At 28.0% G+C, this 14,291-nt stretch overlaps 1 protein-coding gene across 1 annotated transcript; it reads right to left on the reverse strand.

Annotated features, from left to right (window-relative positions):
• Positions 1 to 1,049: 1,049 nt before the first annotated feature.
• On the reverse strand, positions 1,050 to 4,612 carry LOC115699070 (probable galactinol--sucrose galactosyltransferase 5). The gene is made up of 4 exons (XM_030626283.2): positions 2,973 to 4,612; positions 2,440 to 2,617; positions 1,911 to 2,278; positions 1,050 to 1,815 (listed from the first exon to the last, which is right to left on the reverse strand). The coding sequence occupies exons 1-4, from the start codon at positions 4,203 to 4,205 to the stop codon at positions 1,252 to 1,254; spliced, it is 2,343 nt and encodes a 780-aa protein (XP_030482143.2). The 5' UTR covers positions 4,206 to 4,612; the 3' UTR covers positions 1,050 to 1,251.
• Between the last annotated feature and the right edge of the window lie 9,679 nt (positions 4,613 to 14,291).

The raw sequence follows: 14,291 nt of genomic DNA on the forward strand, positions 1-14,291 counted from the left end.
TATTTCACAAATACACAATAAAAAAAAAATTACAAAAATACATTTTTACGAAATTTTAAACATTTTAACGATTTTTTTTATTTTATTTATTGAAAATACGATCTTTTTATGTTGTACTCTTGTTAATTTGTTGTTGATTTTTTTGTGATTTGTATGTTATTTTTTGTTGTAGTTTTAATGTTATTTAGATGCAATTTTCATGTTACCTTTATGTAATTTTCTTGTTGTTTTCATGTTGTTTTTATAGAAAACCGTAAAAATGTAAAAGAAAATTCTTCAAACATAAAAGGGAAATTTACATGGTATACTAACTTTTGCCATTTTTTTTTACAAAAATACTGTCAGGCGGTATTTTTTACTTTTTTACTGTATTTTTTTACAAGTTTCATACTGCAGTATACTGTGTTAAGTTTTCACTGTTTAGTGTTTTTTAGTTGTTCTATTGTTGTTTTGACATGTTTTGTTTTGTGTTCTACTGGTGTTTTATAAAGACACAATATTTTTTTAAAAGATTTCCGTTTTATAAGTTTTATACTGCAGTATACTGTGTTAAGTTTTCACTGTTTAGTGTTTTTTAGTTGTTCTATTGTTGTTTTGACATGTTTTGTTTTGTGTTCTACTGGTGTTTTATAAAGACACAGTATTTTTTAAAAGATTTCCGTGTGACAATATTTTTATAAAAGTTAACCAAAATCTAATATTTTTGTAAATTTCCCACAATAAAAAAAGTAATTTCTTGTTTTCAAAAAATAGTGCCTTATAAAAAAAAATGTGTTTTTCAACTTCGATATGCCAATTGAGGCCCAATAGAGCATCACATTGTTTTTTCTTTTGATAGATAATAGCGAATCAGCTTTAATAGTTAATACCTTTTTCCTCTTTCTTTTTAATTTGTTTTATGACAAAGCATCATCATCCTTACCTACCTAATAACAACCGATATTAAGTGTTGTGAATTGACATTGGTCAATCAAAGATTTGTTTTGAGTTTTGTCTCCATTCTATGTAAGGATATGATTATATAATATAATAGCAATGTTCATATAATATTTATATTGTAATGGCGAATGTTTCTCATCCATTCACTTCGGTTACTTGCTAGCTTCTTCTCAAATACATATTGCAAATGATGACACATATCACTCGTGCATAAACATAGACATTAATTGACTTGCCTTAAGAAGATATTATACGATAAATATTTATCATATATAGTTATATGTAAGTATAAAGATAGTAGCTCTTCCAAATTTAGAATGTGTAGTTAACAATAGACATTTCAGAAGAAGTAGGCCATGGGACTTGAATTACGACCATGTGTTGTTCATATCGAAACTCAACTTCGATTCCATCAATCTCACAACCCAGCGGCTTACTCGATGCAAAAACCCTCATCTCTCCGGTTCCCCTAACACCAATTTGGACACAGCTTTTCTCATTGTTAAAAGCCAAGGATTGAATGGCTCCACCAGTGTTCAACATGTTGACAAGGCCTATAGGTGCAAAGTGGACAGACTTCTTTTCCAAAAGAGTTACGGGTGAAACTGTAATAAGCTCAAAATTGAAGGGCTCTAATGAAATTTCCACATTCTCAGAGAGCTGAGAAAGGAGAAGCTTCTTGGCTTGAGAAAAGTACATAACAAACACTCCAACTCCATCAATGGAAATTGGGTTCTTTCCACTTTTCCATTCGATGTCATTGGCATTGAACTTAGAGGTCACCGCATGGGAACATTGAGAGGCACATTGGTTACGCCTAGTCTCTCTGCACCAACCTCCTCCTTGGCAATTAAATGCTCCAACAACCCCAGTGTACTGTACCAAAACCAAGAAAAAATAAGTACATTAATAATATCCCAAATTAGAAAAAGAAGGTTTTGGTTAATTTTGATTTGTAATTAATTAATTACCTTGTTGAGGTTCCAAATTTTGAGCATGGTTTTGCCATCGTGAAGAGGGTCCTCAAAGAGAGAGTCACGAGTGGGGAGAGCATAGTAATTACACCTGAGAATTGAGCCATCGGGCAAAACAAGCTTCTTAAGCAAATCAAAGTTGTGCTTTCCAACTGAGTCACTCACATAAATAGGACCACCAGAGATGGCCCTAGAGGCGGCGTGGAAGGCAGCACATGGGTGAGTTGATTGGAACATGTCCCAATCTGGGTGTATGAAATTTCCCATCCACAGACTATTATAAGCACAGTGAACCATGTGGCACCCTTGAAGCCAAAATGTACCATTTGGATCACCAGATGGATCGGTGCACCAAAAGTCATCCCCTGTTTAACAAACACACCAACAAATTCATTATTAATATCATACTACCATATATATACATACAAACATGTAAATGAATATTGTATACTTGATTTCTTCTTCTTCTTCTTCCTCTTATTATTATTATTTGAGATTTTGTATGTATTCAGTAATTATTACGTACCAACGCGACCGAGGCAGATGGCCTCTGTTCCTAGGAACATGAAGTCGTTGCAGTGTTCCATGCTGGCAATTACGCCGTTGCCCTTAAAGTGTTTATTAACTGAGGATGTTAAGGCTTTAAAGTATGCTTTAGCAAGCTCCACTCGCCCCCCATAGTTCTCACACAACATCTCCAACAGCTGTTCAAATCAAACACATGAAAATGTTATTATAATAATTAATAATGATTAGGTTAAAATATTTCTGTTGAAAAGTAAAAGTAAGAAGTAAGTAAAAAAAGGGCCAAAAAACTATGACATATATATAACGTGCCGACCAAACTTATAATTAGATGAAAAGCATGCCGACAAACAAGGTCAAAGCAACAGAAATAACTGTTAAATCTACTAAATAATAAGCTAAGATAAACTAATATTAACATCAACCAAGTTCAATTTGAGTGAGCACAGTCAATTAATTAACATATATAGCGAGTGTATAGCACGACAAGATATTTTTATATATTTATTAATAAAGATAAAAAATTTAACTTACATGGATGACGTCAACCTTGACTCCATCAATCCCAACTGCTTCCAGATGAGAGTGAATCCCTTCATACATCTCATCAACCTTCTCCGGCGGAACCAGTCCAATCCCAGTGCTGACAATCTTATCGACGGCCAAATCTTCCATAGTCATCTCCAAGCCCGGAGACAATTTGGGCTTCACAATATGGGCCTCTGGCAGACCAGGAACATTGGGCCTAATCCCACCCCAATAACCACAAAGCGCATGCCACACGTAGACATAATCAACGCTCTTGTAGTCTTCCTTAAGGTCCTTAATAAAGGCACCCATGCCCTTATCAAGGGGTTTCTTAGGGGACACGTAATCTCTGAACTTATGGTTCTCTTGAAACTTCAAGAGCCTACAAGGCATTTGTTCCCCGGCCACAGTTTGGTTCATACCCTCCTGAGTCGGTGGGTCCGAGTCATGACCGATCGATTGCCAGCCATCGTCGATTAAGACCAACCCAGGTGGACAGCCACCGTCCACCAGTCCCTTCACGCCTTCCAGAATCCCCTGAGGGTGCACCGTAAGGTAAAATGCGTCCCACGTGCACCAACCGAATTTGTCCACGATTCCAGGGGGAGTTTTCTCCTCCAATAACCGGAACGTCCCCAGGTGGACCCGCACCACCTTCATCGCCTCCTTCACTAGATTAAACGGATCTTCTCCAGCGTGGAGGTAGAGGATGCTTTTGAACTCCGATGACGTGGCTTTGGTCGAGCCGCTCTCGACGCAAACGTCAACGTAATCGTTGTCGTTTGGGCCTGGCTGGATTGAGGCCCGAAATGGGCCTTCTATGAGTGGGAGAATGAGGACGTAAGGCCGGCCCAATTCCGACGAGTTCTCCAGTATCACCATCTGCGTCTCGTGCTCGAGGTCCCGGCCTTTGGACCCGGCCCAGTGGGTGGTCCACCAGACCTTGAACCGGAATATGCTCATGAATCGAATGTCCTTGAGCTTCCCCACGGGGGCCACGTGGCGGCTGCTTGCGCTGTCGGTGTCGAAGCCAAGGAAGCAACCGACGGTTGAGATTGAGTCGTCGTTAATGGCGGTGTGAGGCGAAGGTGTTGCCGTGACGTTATCCGGTACTTCTGAGAGTATGACGTGGCCGTTGACTGTGAGATTTGACCCATCAATGGAAAATGGTGATGGGTTCTTGGACCCATCAGCTAGAGGAGCAACGTCGGAGGCTGCTTTGCTCAAGTTTGGAGCCATGGTGGTCGAAACAGAGTGAAACAGAGAAAGTTACCTGTATGGAAGAATGAGAGAGAATTGTGGTTTTTCTGGGTATGATTGAATGGGTTTATATAAAGAGAAAAAATAATAATTAATGAATTGGAGAAAGTACTACGATGATAATACTAATGTACTAGAATGATCAGTGAGAATTAATGGAGAATCAGAAAAAGATTCTGTATAGAAAAAAAGATATGAAAGAATCTATAAACATTGAACATATAATTGAGATGAATAAGAAAAAGAGAGTAATGAAATGAAATCGAGTTAGAGTTTTATGGATTAGTGGTTTTGATTAATTTGGATTTGGAGCTTGTCCAAATATATATAGGCAAAGTTAGTAGGGAAGCTTCGTGAAAAGAAGGATATGATATAGAGTTTTTAATTAGTTGGTTTAAACTTTGAATTTTTGTTATTAATATATGTTTATTTTTCATACACAAAATCTCTGAGATAATTATTTATTGCTTTTAATTAGGAATAATTATTTAAATTATCTTTTTCTTTTTTTGGTTAAATAGTTGCTTTCACTTGGACAAAAATAAATAAATAATCAATGCAAGCTCTTTGATCGCATGGGGGTGTTCTTTACTAAATGACTTAATAATACTCACTTTTTTTTTGGTAAATTAATAATACTCACTTTTTATGTAAAAAAAATACAAATATATATTGTATTATATGAATATACACTACTAGAATATATGAAAAATTAAAAAAAAAAAGGAAGTCGATCCATTGACAGTGCCGTTTGTGTTTTTTGTCATTTAGTATTAAAAATTGAATGTGCATTTTAAATTATAAAACTATATGTTTGACGAAGTGATATGTTATTTTTATTTGCATCCCACTAATTATTCAAATTATCTGGATATTTTAAAATTTATTTACAAATGAAATACATGAATATATTATAATGATTATATTTTTCTTTTATTAAATCTACATATTTAAATTTTAATTCTATATTTTTTTTTGAATAATATTAAAAGAAATATTAAGTTTTTTGTATTTTTTTTTTTACAAATTTATATACAAGATTTATAAAATTCTTACTGTTTCGTTAGTAATTTATTTTAATTTAAAATCGTTTAGATGTTTAAATAAGTTATACAATCTAATTTTATTTTGAAAAATTAATTTGTAGTAAAATCAATTAGTATTCTACAGCACTAAATTTAAGCTATTAAGTAATAAACTAACTAAATATTTTTTTTTTATCTTACAAAATAAATTTACAGTAGTATTTATCCACCCTCCATTATATTAATAAAATAAATTAAATTAGTTTGTCGTTGTTTTAACTTATTCAATATTTTTCAAAATGATGTATTTTTTTTTTTAAAAAATGAAAAGTAATTTTAAAATTTTAAAAATACTTCTAACATACGTATTATTACATTAACAAATCATTTGAAAATTTAAAAGTGTATTATAATAATTTAAAATATCAATTTAAAAATAATTACTAAAACTAGTGTACATAATTTCGTAAAGCTTTTACAACTAGAAAAAATTAAATGTGCATGGTACTTAATTAATAGGTAATTCAGTTGTTTTTAGATTTTTTTTTTCTTTTTTGAGAAAAAACGTTTATATCATAAGGTTGTTTTTAAAATAATTATTATGAGGTTTTGTTTTAAAAAATATATATATATAGAAAAATAATTTAGTTTAGTTTAATATTATTTTTACAAAAAATTAAGTCTTCTTTTCTCATTTTAGAATAATAAAAGTTTTTTTATATATATATATGATGAATCATATGTTATAAATTATTTTTTTTAGAGCAATTTGCGGCGAAACCCCCTTATGTTTTGATTTTTATACACTTAACCCCCTTATTTTTATTTTTGGTGGCAAAACCCCCTTATGTTTTAATTTTTATACACTTAACCCCCTTATCTTTTTTTTGGTGGCAAAACCCCCTTATGTTTTAATTTTTATACACTTAACCCCTCTATCTTTTGTTTTGGTGGCAAAACCCTTCAGTTTACTTTTCTTTGCAAATTTAAAGTTTTAGTTAAATATTACCGTTAAAAACTAACCGGATTACTACTGTATCGACTTCGAGGTTTTACCGTTACATATACAAAGGTGTATACAGTGGTCATCCAGTTAATATTTAACGGTAATATTTAACTGGCGTGTCAAATTTGCAAAGAAAAATAAACATAAGGGGGTTTTGCCACCAAAAAAAAGATAAAGGGGTTAAGTGTATAAAAATTAAAACATAAGGGGGTTTTGCCACAAAAAAAGATAAGGGGGTTAAGTGTATAAAAATTAAAACATAAGGGGGTTTTGCCACCAAAAATAAAGATAAGGGGGTTAAATGTATAAAAATCAAAACATAAGGGGGTTTCGTCGCAAATTGTTCTTTTTTTTAAAATGTATAATAATCAAATTAATTTTAAATAATTTATTTTATTTTAATTATATAAGGCACTGCATAGCACGTTTTTTCTCCACTAATATATAGAAAAACCAATTAAAACTTTTTTTTTCAGCTACTTTTATTTATTCATTTACTTATTTTAATTTTTTATTTTGTCTTATCTATATATGGATTTATCTACATAGTAAAATATAATAAAATAGACAAGTTGCAATTTTTCTCCTTTATACACAACACAAACATATTATAACTGATAAAATAAGAAATTATGATAATTAATTATGATAATTTAATCTTAGAGAGAGATAAAAAGATGATGAAAGAGAGAAAGAAATAGAGATAAAACAAACTAACCAAATTGTATAAATCCTTATTATTTGAGTTTTTTTTTTCTCAATCATTCTATTCTTTTGGTGATCACTTTTGTTTAAACAATTTTTTTTTTTTGTAGCTATGGAAAGTTACTACACAAAAATAATTGAATGAAATCTAAGTGCAAAAAGTAACGAATTTTTTAAGTTTTAATTTTTTATATTGTATTTTAGTATGAAAGAAAAATAAGAAAGAAAATTAGATAACTTTTGTGACAAATAAATATATAAATAAATTGAATTAATTGAGCAGTTATGTGTATAGATATATTGAGTTTCTTAGCAAGTGAATATATCAATCGCTAAAAAACTAAATACTTTCATTTTATTTATTTATTCAATTGTTAATTTTTTTTAATAATAATCAATTACTTATATAAAATAAAAATAATTTTAATAGTGTAATTATTATTATTTCACAAACAAAAAATATCCTCTTAAACATGAAATAAATCAACTTAAAAGAACACTTTATTTGGATTTATCAAAATTAACTATTATCTTCTCAAATAAATTACACTAATATATTTAATTAATTATTTAAAATAGTTGTAAAAAATATGTAATGTAAAAAAAAAATAATATTAAAAATAAATGATCCTACACACTAAATCAAGTAATTTGATTATTTTAATGGCAAATTATTAACTATATATATATATGGGTGACTATTCAATGGTTACATTTTTATTGTAACCATGTGGTTACAATTTTTTTTTTTACCTATAATAGAAGGTTAACAATAAGTAAAAATTCCATTTTTAAATTTAATTAATTATAATTTCTTATATTTTAAGTAATTAAATGAAATATTTAAGAAGATCTTAATTAGCAATTAAAATTTATAAATAATTATTTATTTATTTATATATAAATCCCTTAGCTTAATCATTTTAACAATTAAACTATTTAATTTTAATATTTACAATTTTTTTTTTACAAAAATTAAAATTAGTTTTATATAAATTAAAATTTTATCCTTATAATGAATTTTTTTTATAAGAACACACCCTGCTTTTTTTGGCAGGATGTGTCCTTATAAATTAAAAAACATGATATTATATTGACACTTAATTAAAACCTAATTAATCTTTAAAGTCTTGAATTTTATTTTTTTAATTATAAATTCTAATTAACTAAAGTCTTACTCGTAATTATCTTCTTTCATTCACTCTCCACCACACTTACATTGAAAATGATTGACAACGAAAAACATAGAACCTATAGCAAATTTGTCCGAAGATGAAGATAATTTTTTTCATTTCATGAGTTTTGTGAAAAAGATAAGTCCATTCACACCTGTAGATTAGGATGTGCTAGACAAATTTCTCTTCTCTTATGGACAACTTTAAGCAACCAATTATTTTAGCATTGCATTTGGGAGTCGACAAACCTTTTGGGTAGCTGGGACAAGGAATATTGGAACTTTAACCTTTTTGCCCTGTACATAATGAAATACCATTCAGCCTTGAGCCCGAATCTTTAATTAAAATTACATTGAAAGGCACTCATCATTGGAAACTAGTTCTAGAAAGAAAGTGCTAGCAGCAGCAATAACATTTAAAATTGACTCCGGCCCATTCCTATGGCACACTATCTTGCAATCATAAACTGTACCCAAGCTAGATCGATATAAAAACATACTTTCAAGCACACATAGTTGATGGTGAAACAAATCTAAACAAGAAAAAAATAACAAATATAGTCAGAACTCAGATGAAGTACAATATTAATAATACAAGAGAGGATATTATTAAGATACATTGAAATACAAGAAGTATAAGGAAGTGTAATTATTTTAAATTAATATTATAAGTATAATAAAATTTTAATTATGAAATTATATGTGTATAATTTTAAATTATTAAGAATTTTGTTATATAAATTAAAATAATTTAAGTGTAAAAAAAATAAATTGCTAAAAGATCCTTATTTAATAATAAATTACAAAAAATTAATTAATAATTATAATTAATTTAATTTTAAAATATAATTAATCTTAATTAAAGTTTTAAAAGGAAATAAATTAACAGGTTAATATCGGGTTACAGGTCATTTTTAATTTTTTTTATTTAATTTCCAAATTAATCACAACCATTTAATAGTGATCCAATGGCTAAAAAAAAATGTAACCATGTAGTTACAATAAAAATGTAACCATTAGAACCTCCTCCATATATATATATATATGAAAGTTTATATGTTACGCGAATTATTTTGATCATGATAATTTTTAGCTCTAAAAATTATTAATTGTAAATATATATTTTTTTTTTTACAATTATTCTAAAAAATACATAAGCCCTAGCAGATAGCTATTTTTTTTCAACCTATAATTTTAATACTTTAATACGATTTTTTTTTTTTTTTACACTTTAAGCTTTTTTATTTATAAAAATATATCTTCAATAAAAATAATAAATTGTTTTTTTAGTTAATTTGTAGTTTATTTATAGTTGTTGTGAGTTTTTTTTTTTTTATTGTTTTTTGTTGTTATATAGTTTATTTATAGTTAATTTATAATTATTGTGAAGTTGATTTCTTCGCTTTTTTTTTAGTTGTCTTTTTTATTACATTTTGCTAACTAAAGTCTATTTTTGTATTTTAAATTTTTGTAAATGTATTTCGTAAATAAACATTTTAAGTTGTAAAATTATAAATAATCATACAAATATATATATTTAAGAAAATTTATTAATATATCTAATATTTCTCTTTTTGTTCAAAGGTTTTATTTATTCATTTCTTTCATTATACATGCTGATATAGTATGCATTACTTGTATAATTTTATTAACCATCAGTTAAATTCACAATAAATTTTATGATTAAAAAAGAAAACAGCTGTCATTTCAATGCAACAAATACCGAATGTCAATTAATTTACACCAACTATCATAACAAAACTTATCTTATCACACATTAAATACATAAGTGATGTTCTTTATTTTTTTTTTTTTAAAAAAAAAAGAAAAAGACTTAATTACTAGATTGAAGATATTAAATACACAAATTTTGTCAAAATAAAAATAAAATAAAATAGAATCACAAATATATCTTTCAATGAAGATATATCTCTCCTCTTCACACTTAGGAGAAATATAGCACATCATTAAAAAAAATCTGAATATAAATAATAATTATGCATTACATATTCAAGAATATAATAGATATATCCAAATAATTATTAACCCAAATAGTTGGAAGACTATAACATGTACATGAACAAGAGAACAAGAGAAAGAGAAAGAATATACATTATATATGGGGATATATTATAATATATTTGAGAGGAATATACACTTAAAAGGGTACCAGGTAGGTACAAGTGTCCAATAAATATATATAAATATATTTTTATGGGTAATGGCTCCTATATGAAATGTATGGTTCCATAGATATGCAAGGTTATTTCTGATCTTAAAATTCATATATACATGGACCCAATCGAATATGTTCGATCTTTACAGAAAGTAAAGTACTTTATTTATATTCCACTAGAAGTCTGTCGCACCACGTTTTCAATTTTCTTTTCTTTCCATCCACATAACTTAACATCTTTCAAAAATCCAGCTTACCTGCTATATATAAATATATATATATATATATATATATAAATGGGCTTTTTTTTTTTTTTTTTTTCTATATATATATTAAAGTGAAATTTGGTATATTAAATGAAAATAGTGTTATAATCTAAAGATGACATTTCAATATTATGTAAGTGACTTATTATATATGGAGGTTACAAAATTAATAGGAATAAATTTTTAACTATTAAAAATTGCTACAATACTCATATATATCATTTGAATGTGGTGGGATGTTGGAGAAAAAATTAGCTTAGATTGAAGTTACAAAAACTTAAAATTAATAGGAATAAGTTTTTAACTGTTAAAAATTGCTACAATACTCATTTAATTATATCATTTAAATGTATTGGGATGTTGGAGAAAAAATTAGCTTAGATAGAATAATCACTTGAGGCTAGCTCAAGTGGCTATAGGAGGGTGCGTGTGTGTTAGAGGTCTTGAATTCGAGTCCCAAGTTATGCATTGTGTAATATATAAACGCTTAAATAAAAAAAAAAAGTTAAATATTGAGTTTTTTAAAAACTATTGTTTTGTGGTTATATTGACATGTTTTATAGTTGTTCTCCTTCGTCTGGAGCAAGTTTTGAAATAATGTCCATAAACGTATATGAATTCATTGAGCACGTTTCCAGCTCTCATGTCTAATATTTTTGTCCCTATAAATACCAATTGAAGTGCTGGTAACAACCATGTAATGAAGAGATTTTAATTTTTATATGTGATCTTCAAAATACTATAAATAGAGGTCCTGATAGTCTAATAACAAGTTTCTATCAAGAGAATATATTGCTAAAAACACTTTAAGCTTGATAAATTTATAAAACTATTTCTATTCTTTTCTTTCTCTTAGCGTTTGTAGTAGGGAAATAAGCTTTTGAACAAAGGTGTAAGACTTTGTTCAAGTTTGTTGATTCTTCTATTATACACTTTGCAGTGTATGTGATATTGAGATTGATCTCATATCTTTTATATATATATATATTTATGTTATTTATGTATTATATTTTATGTGTAGCTTATTGCTTTGAGATAAATTTTTTCTTCATCTTATATTCTCTATTTTATGTTATATTTTGTTTAATATTGTAATATTATTTAATTTTTACTTTTATTATTTGTATTATTTATCATAGAGTTATAATTTGATTGATTTAGTAATTTTATTAAAGCATAACGATTATTATGACATATGAAAAAAAATTATGGTAATAAAACATTTATTAGCACATTTTATATTCATATCCAAATTTTGAGGATAAAAATATATATTTTTTTTTAACTAAGAAAAGTTTCCAAATAAGCCCATTTGGATTCAATAAAAATATTTGGTCCTAGCTCCTCAATCTCATAGTCATTACTAACTCCACCGACAATACTACACGTCATTACTCACACGTTAAAACAGTAATTAGCGTGGAGCTATGTAAATATGCCACGTCGTGGTAACTTCTTAGAGAAGAAATAAGCAAAAGACTTGGAAAAAAAAAAAAAATAGAAATCTACTTACAATTAGTCAATAGTCAATAGACCGTTAGCTCCAACTACCTCTTACACCTCTAATAATATGCCACGTAGCTTAATTAATTTTCATTGTAAAATCACAATTGTGGTAGTTAAGTTCGTTCACTCTACATTAATAATGAATTAATTTATAATATTAGTAATACTTAATTAAATCTAAGTTTAATCAATTTGATGATGTTTTGTTTTGTCAATTATAAATTAATAGTGTGAATAATGACACACCACCTTTATCTTATTCTTTTCACAATTTTTTTTTTATAAAATTATATTCATTCTTTTTCGTAATCTCTTCCTTTTCTCAAAATTTCAGAAAAACACACACATAAGAAAAATTAAAATTAGCACAAACACAATTTTTTAACATTTGAAATCAATCAAAACCAAAGCAACATCTTGCTTTTATTTCTTTTGTTGATCCATTATCATTATTTTTTAAAACAAGTTTGTTTTTTAATTGATATATTTTTTTAGCTAATTAATATGTTGGGAGAGGTATGCTAATATAGTTTATAATTAGGGTAAGTATTATTTTGGACCTTCTGTTTTGCAAAAGTTATCGATTAGACCCTCTATTTTGTTAAATAACAAAATGAATACTGTATTTTTCAAAATGATAAAAATAGAACCCTAAACTAAATTTTTGACAACTTTATTTTTTAATATAACTAACTTAAAAACAATTTCTAACACGAACAGATACAAAAAATGTAAACAGTTATGTCATAACACCTTTAGATCGAAGTATTATTAAATTTTATTTTGACAAAAAATCAGTTTAGGATCCTATTTGTACTATTTTAGAAAATACAAGGTCTATTTTGTCATTTAACAAAATAGAGGATCTAATTAGTAATTTTTACAAAATACAGGATCCAAAATAGTATTTATTTGGACCCTGTGTTTTGTAAAAGTTACCGATTGGACCATGTGTTTTGTTAAATGACAAAATTGACTATGTATTTTCCAAAATAGTAAAAATAGGACCCTGAGTAATTTTTGACAACTTTTTTTTTTTAATATGATCATCTTGAAAATAATTCATAATACAAACAGATATAGAAAATGTAATATTGTGTCAAATTTAGACCACAATAAATATTTTTTTTATTTACTATAATACCACTAATTATTATGATTCATTTTTTTTTTTGAATAAGAAGCGTATTATCATAAAACGAAATAGTTAGACCTCTCGGTCATTACAAAATAAGTTTTCCGGTAAGGAATAAACTAAAATAGAGTCGTTCAAATGGTGAGTAAAAGCCCACTTAGCCACGTTGTAGGCAACAAAATTACAGGACCTACTAACATTGATAAAATTACAACTAATAAAAGAGGGAGAAGGCTTACAACTAATTATTACGATTCATTGACCTTTACTAAACTTTACATTCTTTATTTACCATATTATCATTATTTAAATAATAAAAGAATAAAAAAAAAATAATATTTTTCTACATTCTCAATAAAATATTAAATGACCATCAATATAATCAATTACTTTTTTTATATTTTACATCTTGTGTATTGGAGCACAATTGTAAATAGTGGGTCAAATATAGCATACACTCATTTTTTGTGCTAAATTCACAAATTTTAGATCTTCCATTGGAGATGGTCTTACCCTTAAAGATTTTACATCAAAGAGCCTCAAATCCAAACATTAAAATCCAGTCAAGCTTCGACATAAGGGCCTTATTGAAATCTCCACAGCACCAGAAACCAAAACCCTCACAATCCTTTGCCTTACAAAGGTTATCCCAACAGTCGAGGGCCAAAAAATGTTGTTTCTCCTTTGAGCCCCCCCATCAAAATTTACGGGTTACCTTGTTAATATCCTCATAGATAGCTTTAGGCAAGAGAAATGATGACATCAAATAAATAGGAAAGGTTGCACCACACTACAGATTAAGGTAGCTCGATCTGCTTAGAAAAGAAGCTTGCAACTCAAGCTTTGAATTCGTTGTTTAACCTTGTCCACAACAAAACAAAAATCAACACCTTACTATTTGATAGGAAAAAAATGATTTTCGAGGAATTTACCCCTACCAATCAACTCACCATAGCCCAGGATAGCAATGACATCATCTTGCAAGACATAAAGAGTACCCTTAGTCTTTCACTTGTTAATAATTTGACCCGACCACAAATGATATGTATCCAAGATAGTCTTCACTGTAACT

Source organism: Cannabis sativa, chromosome 8, assembly GCF_029168945.1.
Source record: "Cannabis sativa cultivar Pink pepper isolate KNU-18-1 chromosome 8, ASM2916894v1, whole genome shotgun sequence".
In the NCBI taxonomy this organism is placed as follows: domain Eukaryota; kingdom Viridiplantae; phylum Streptophyta; class Magnoliopsida; order Rosales; family Cannabaceae; genus Cannabis; species Cannabis sativa.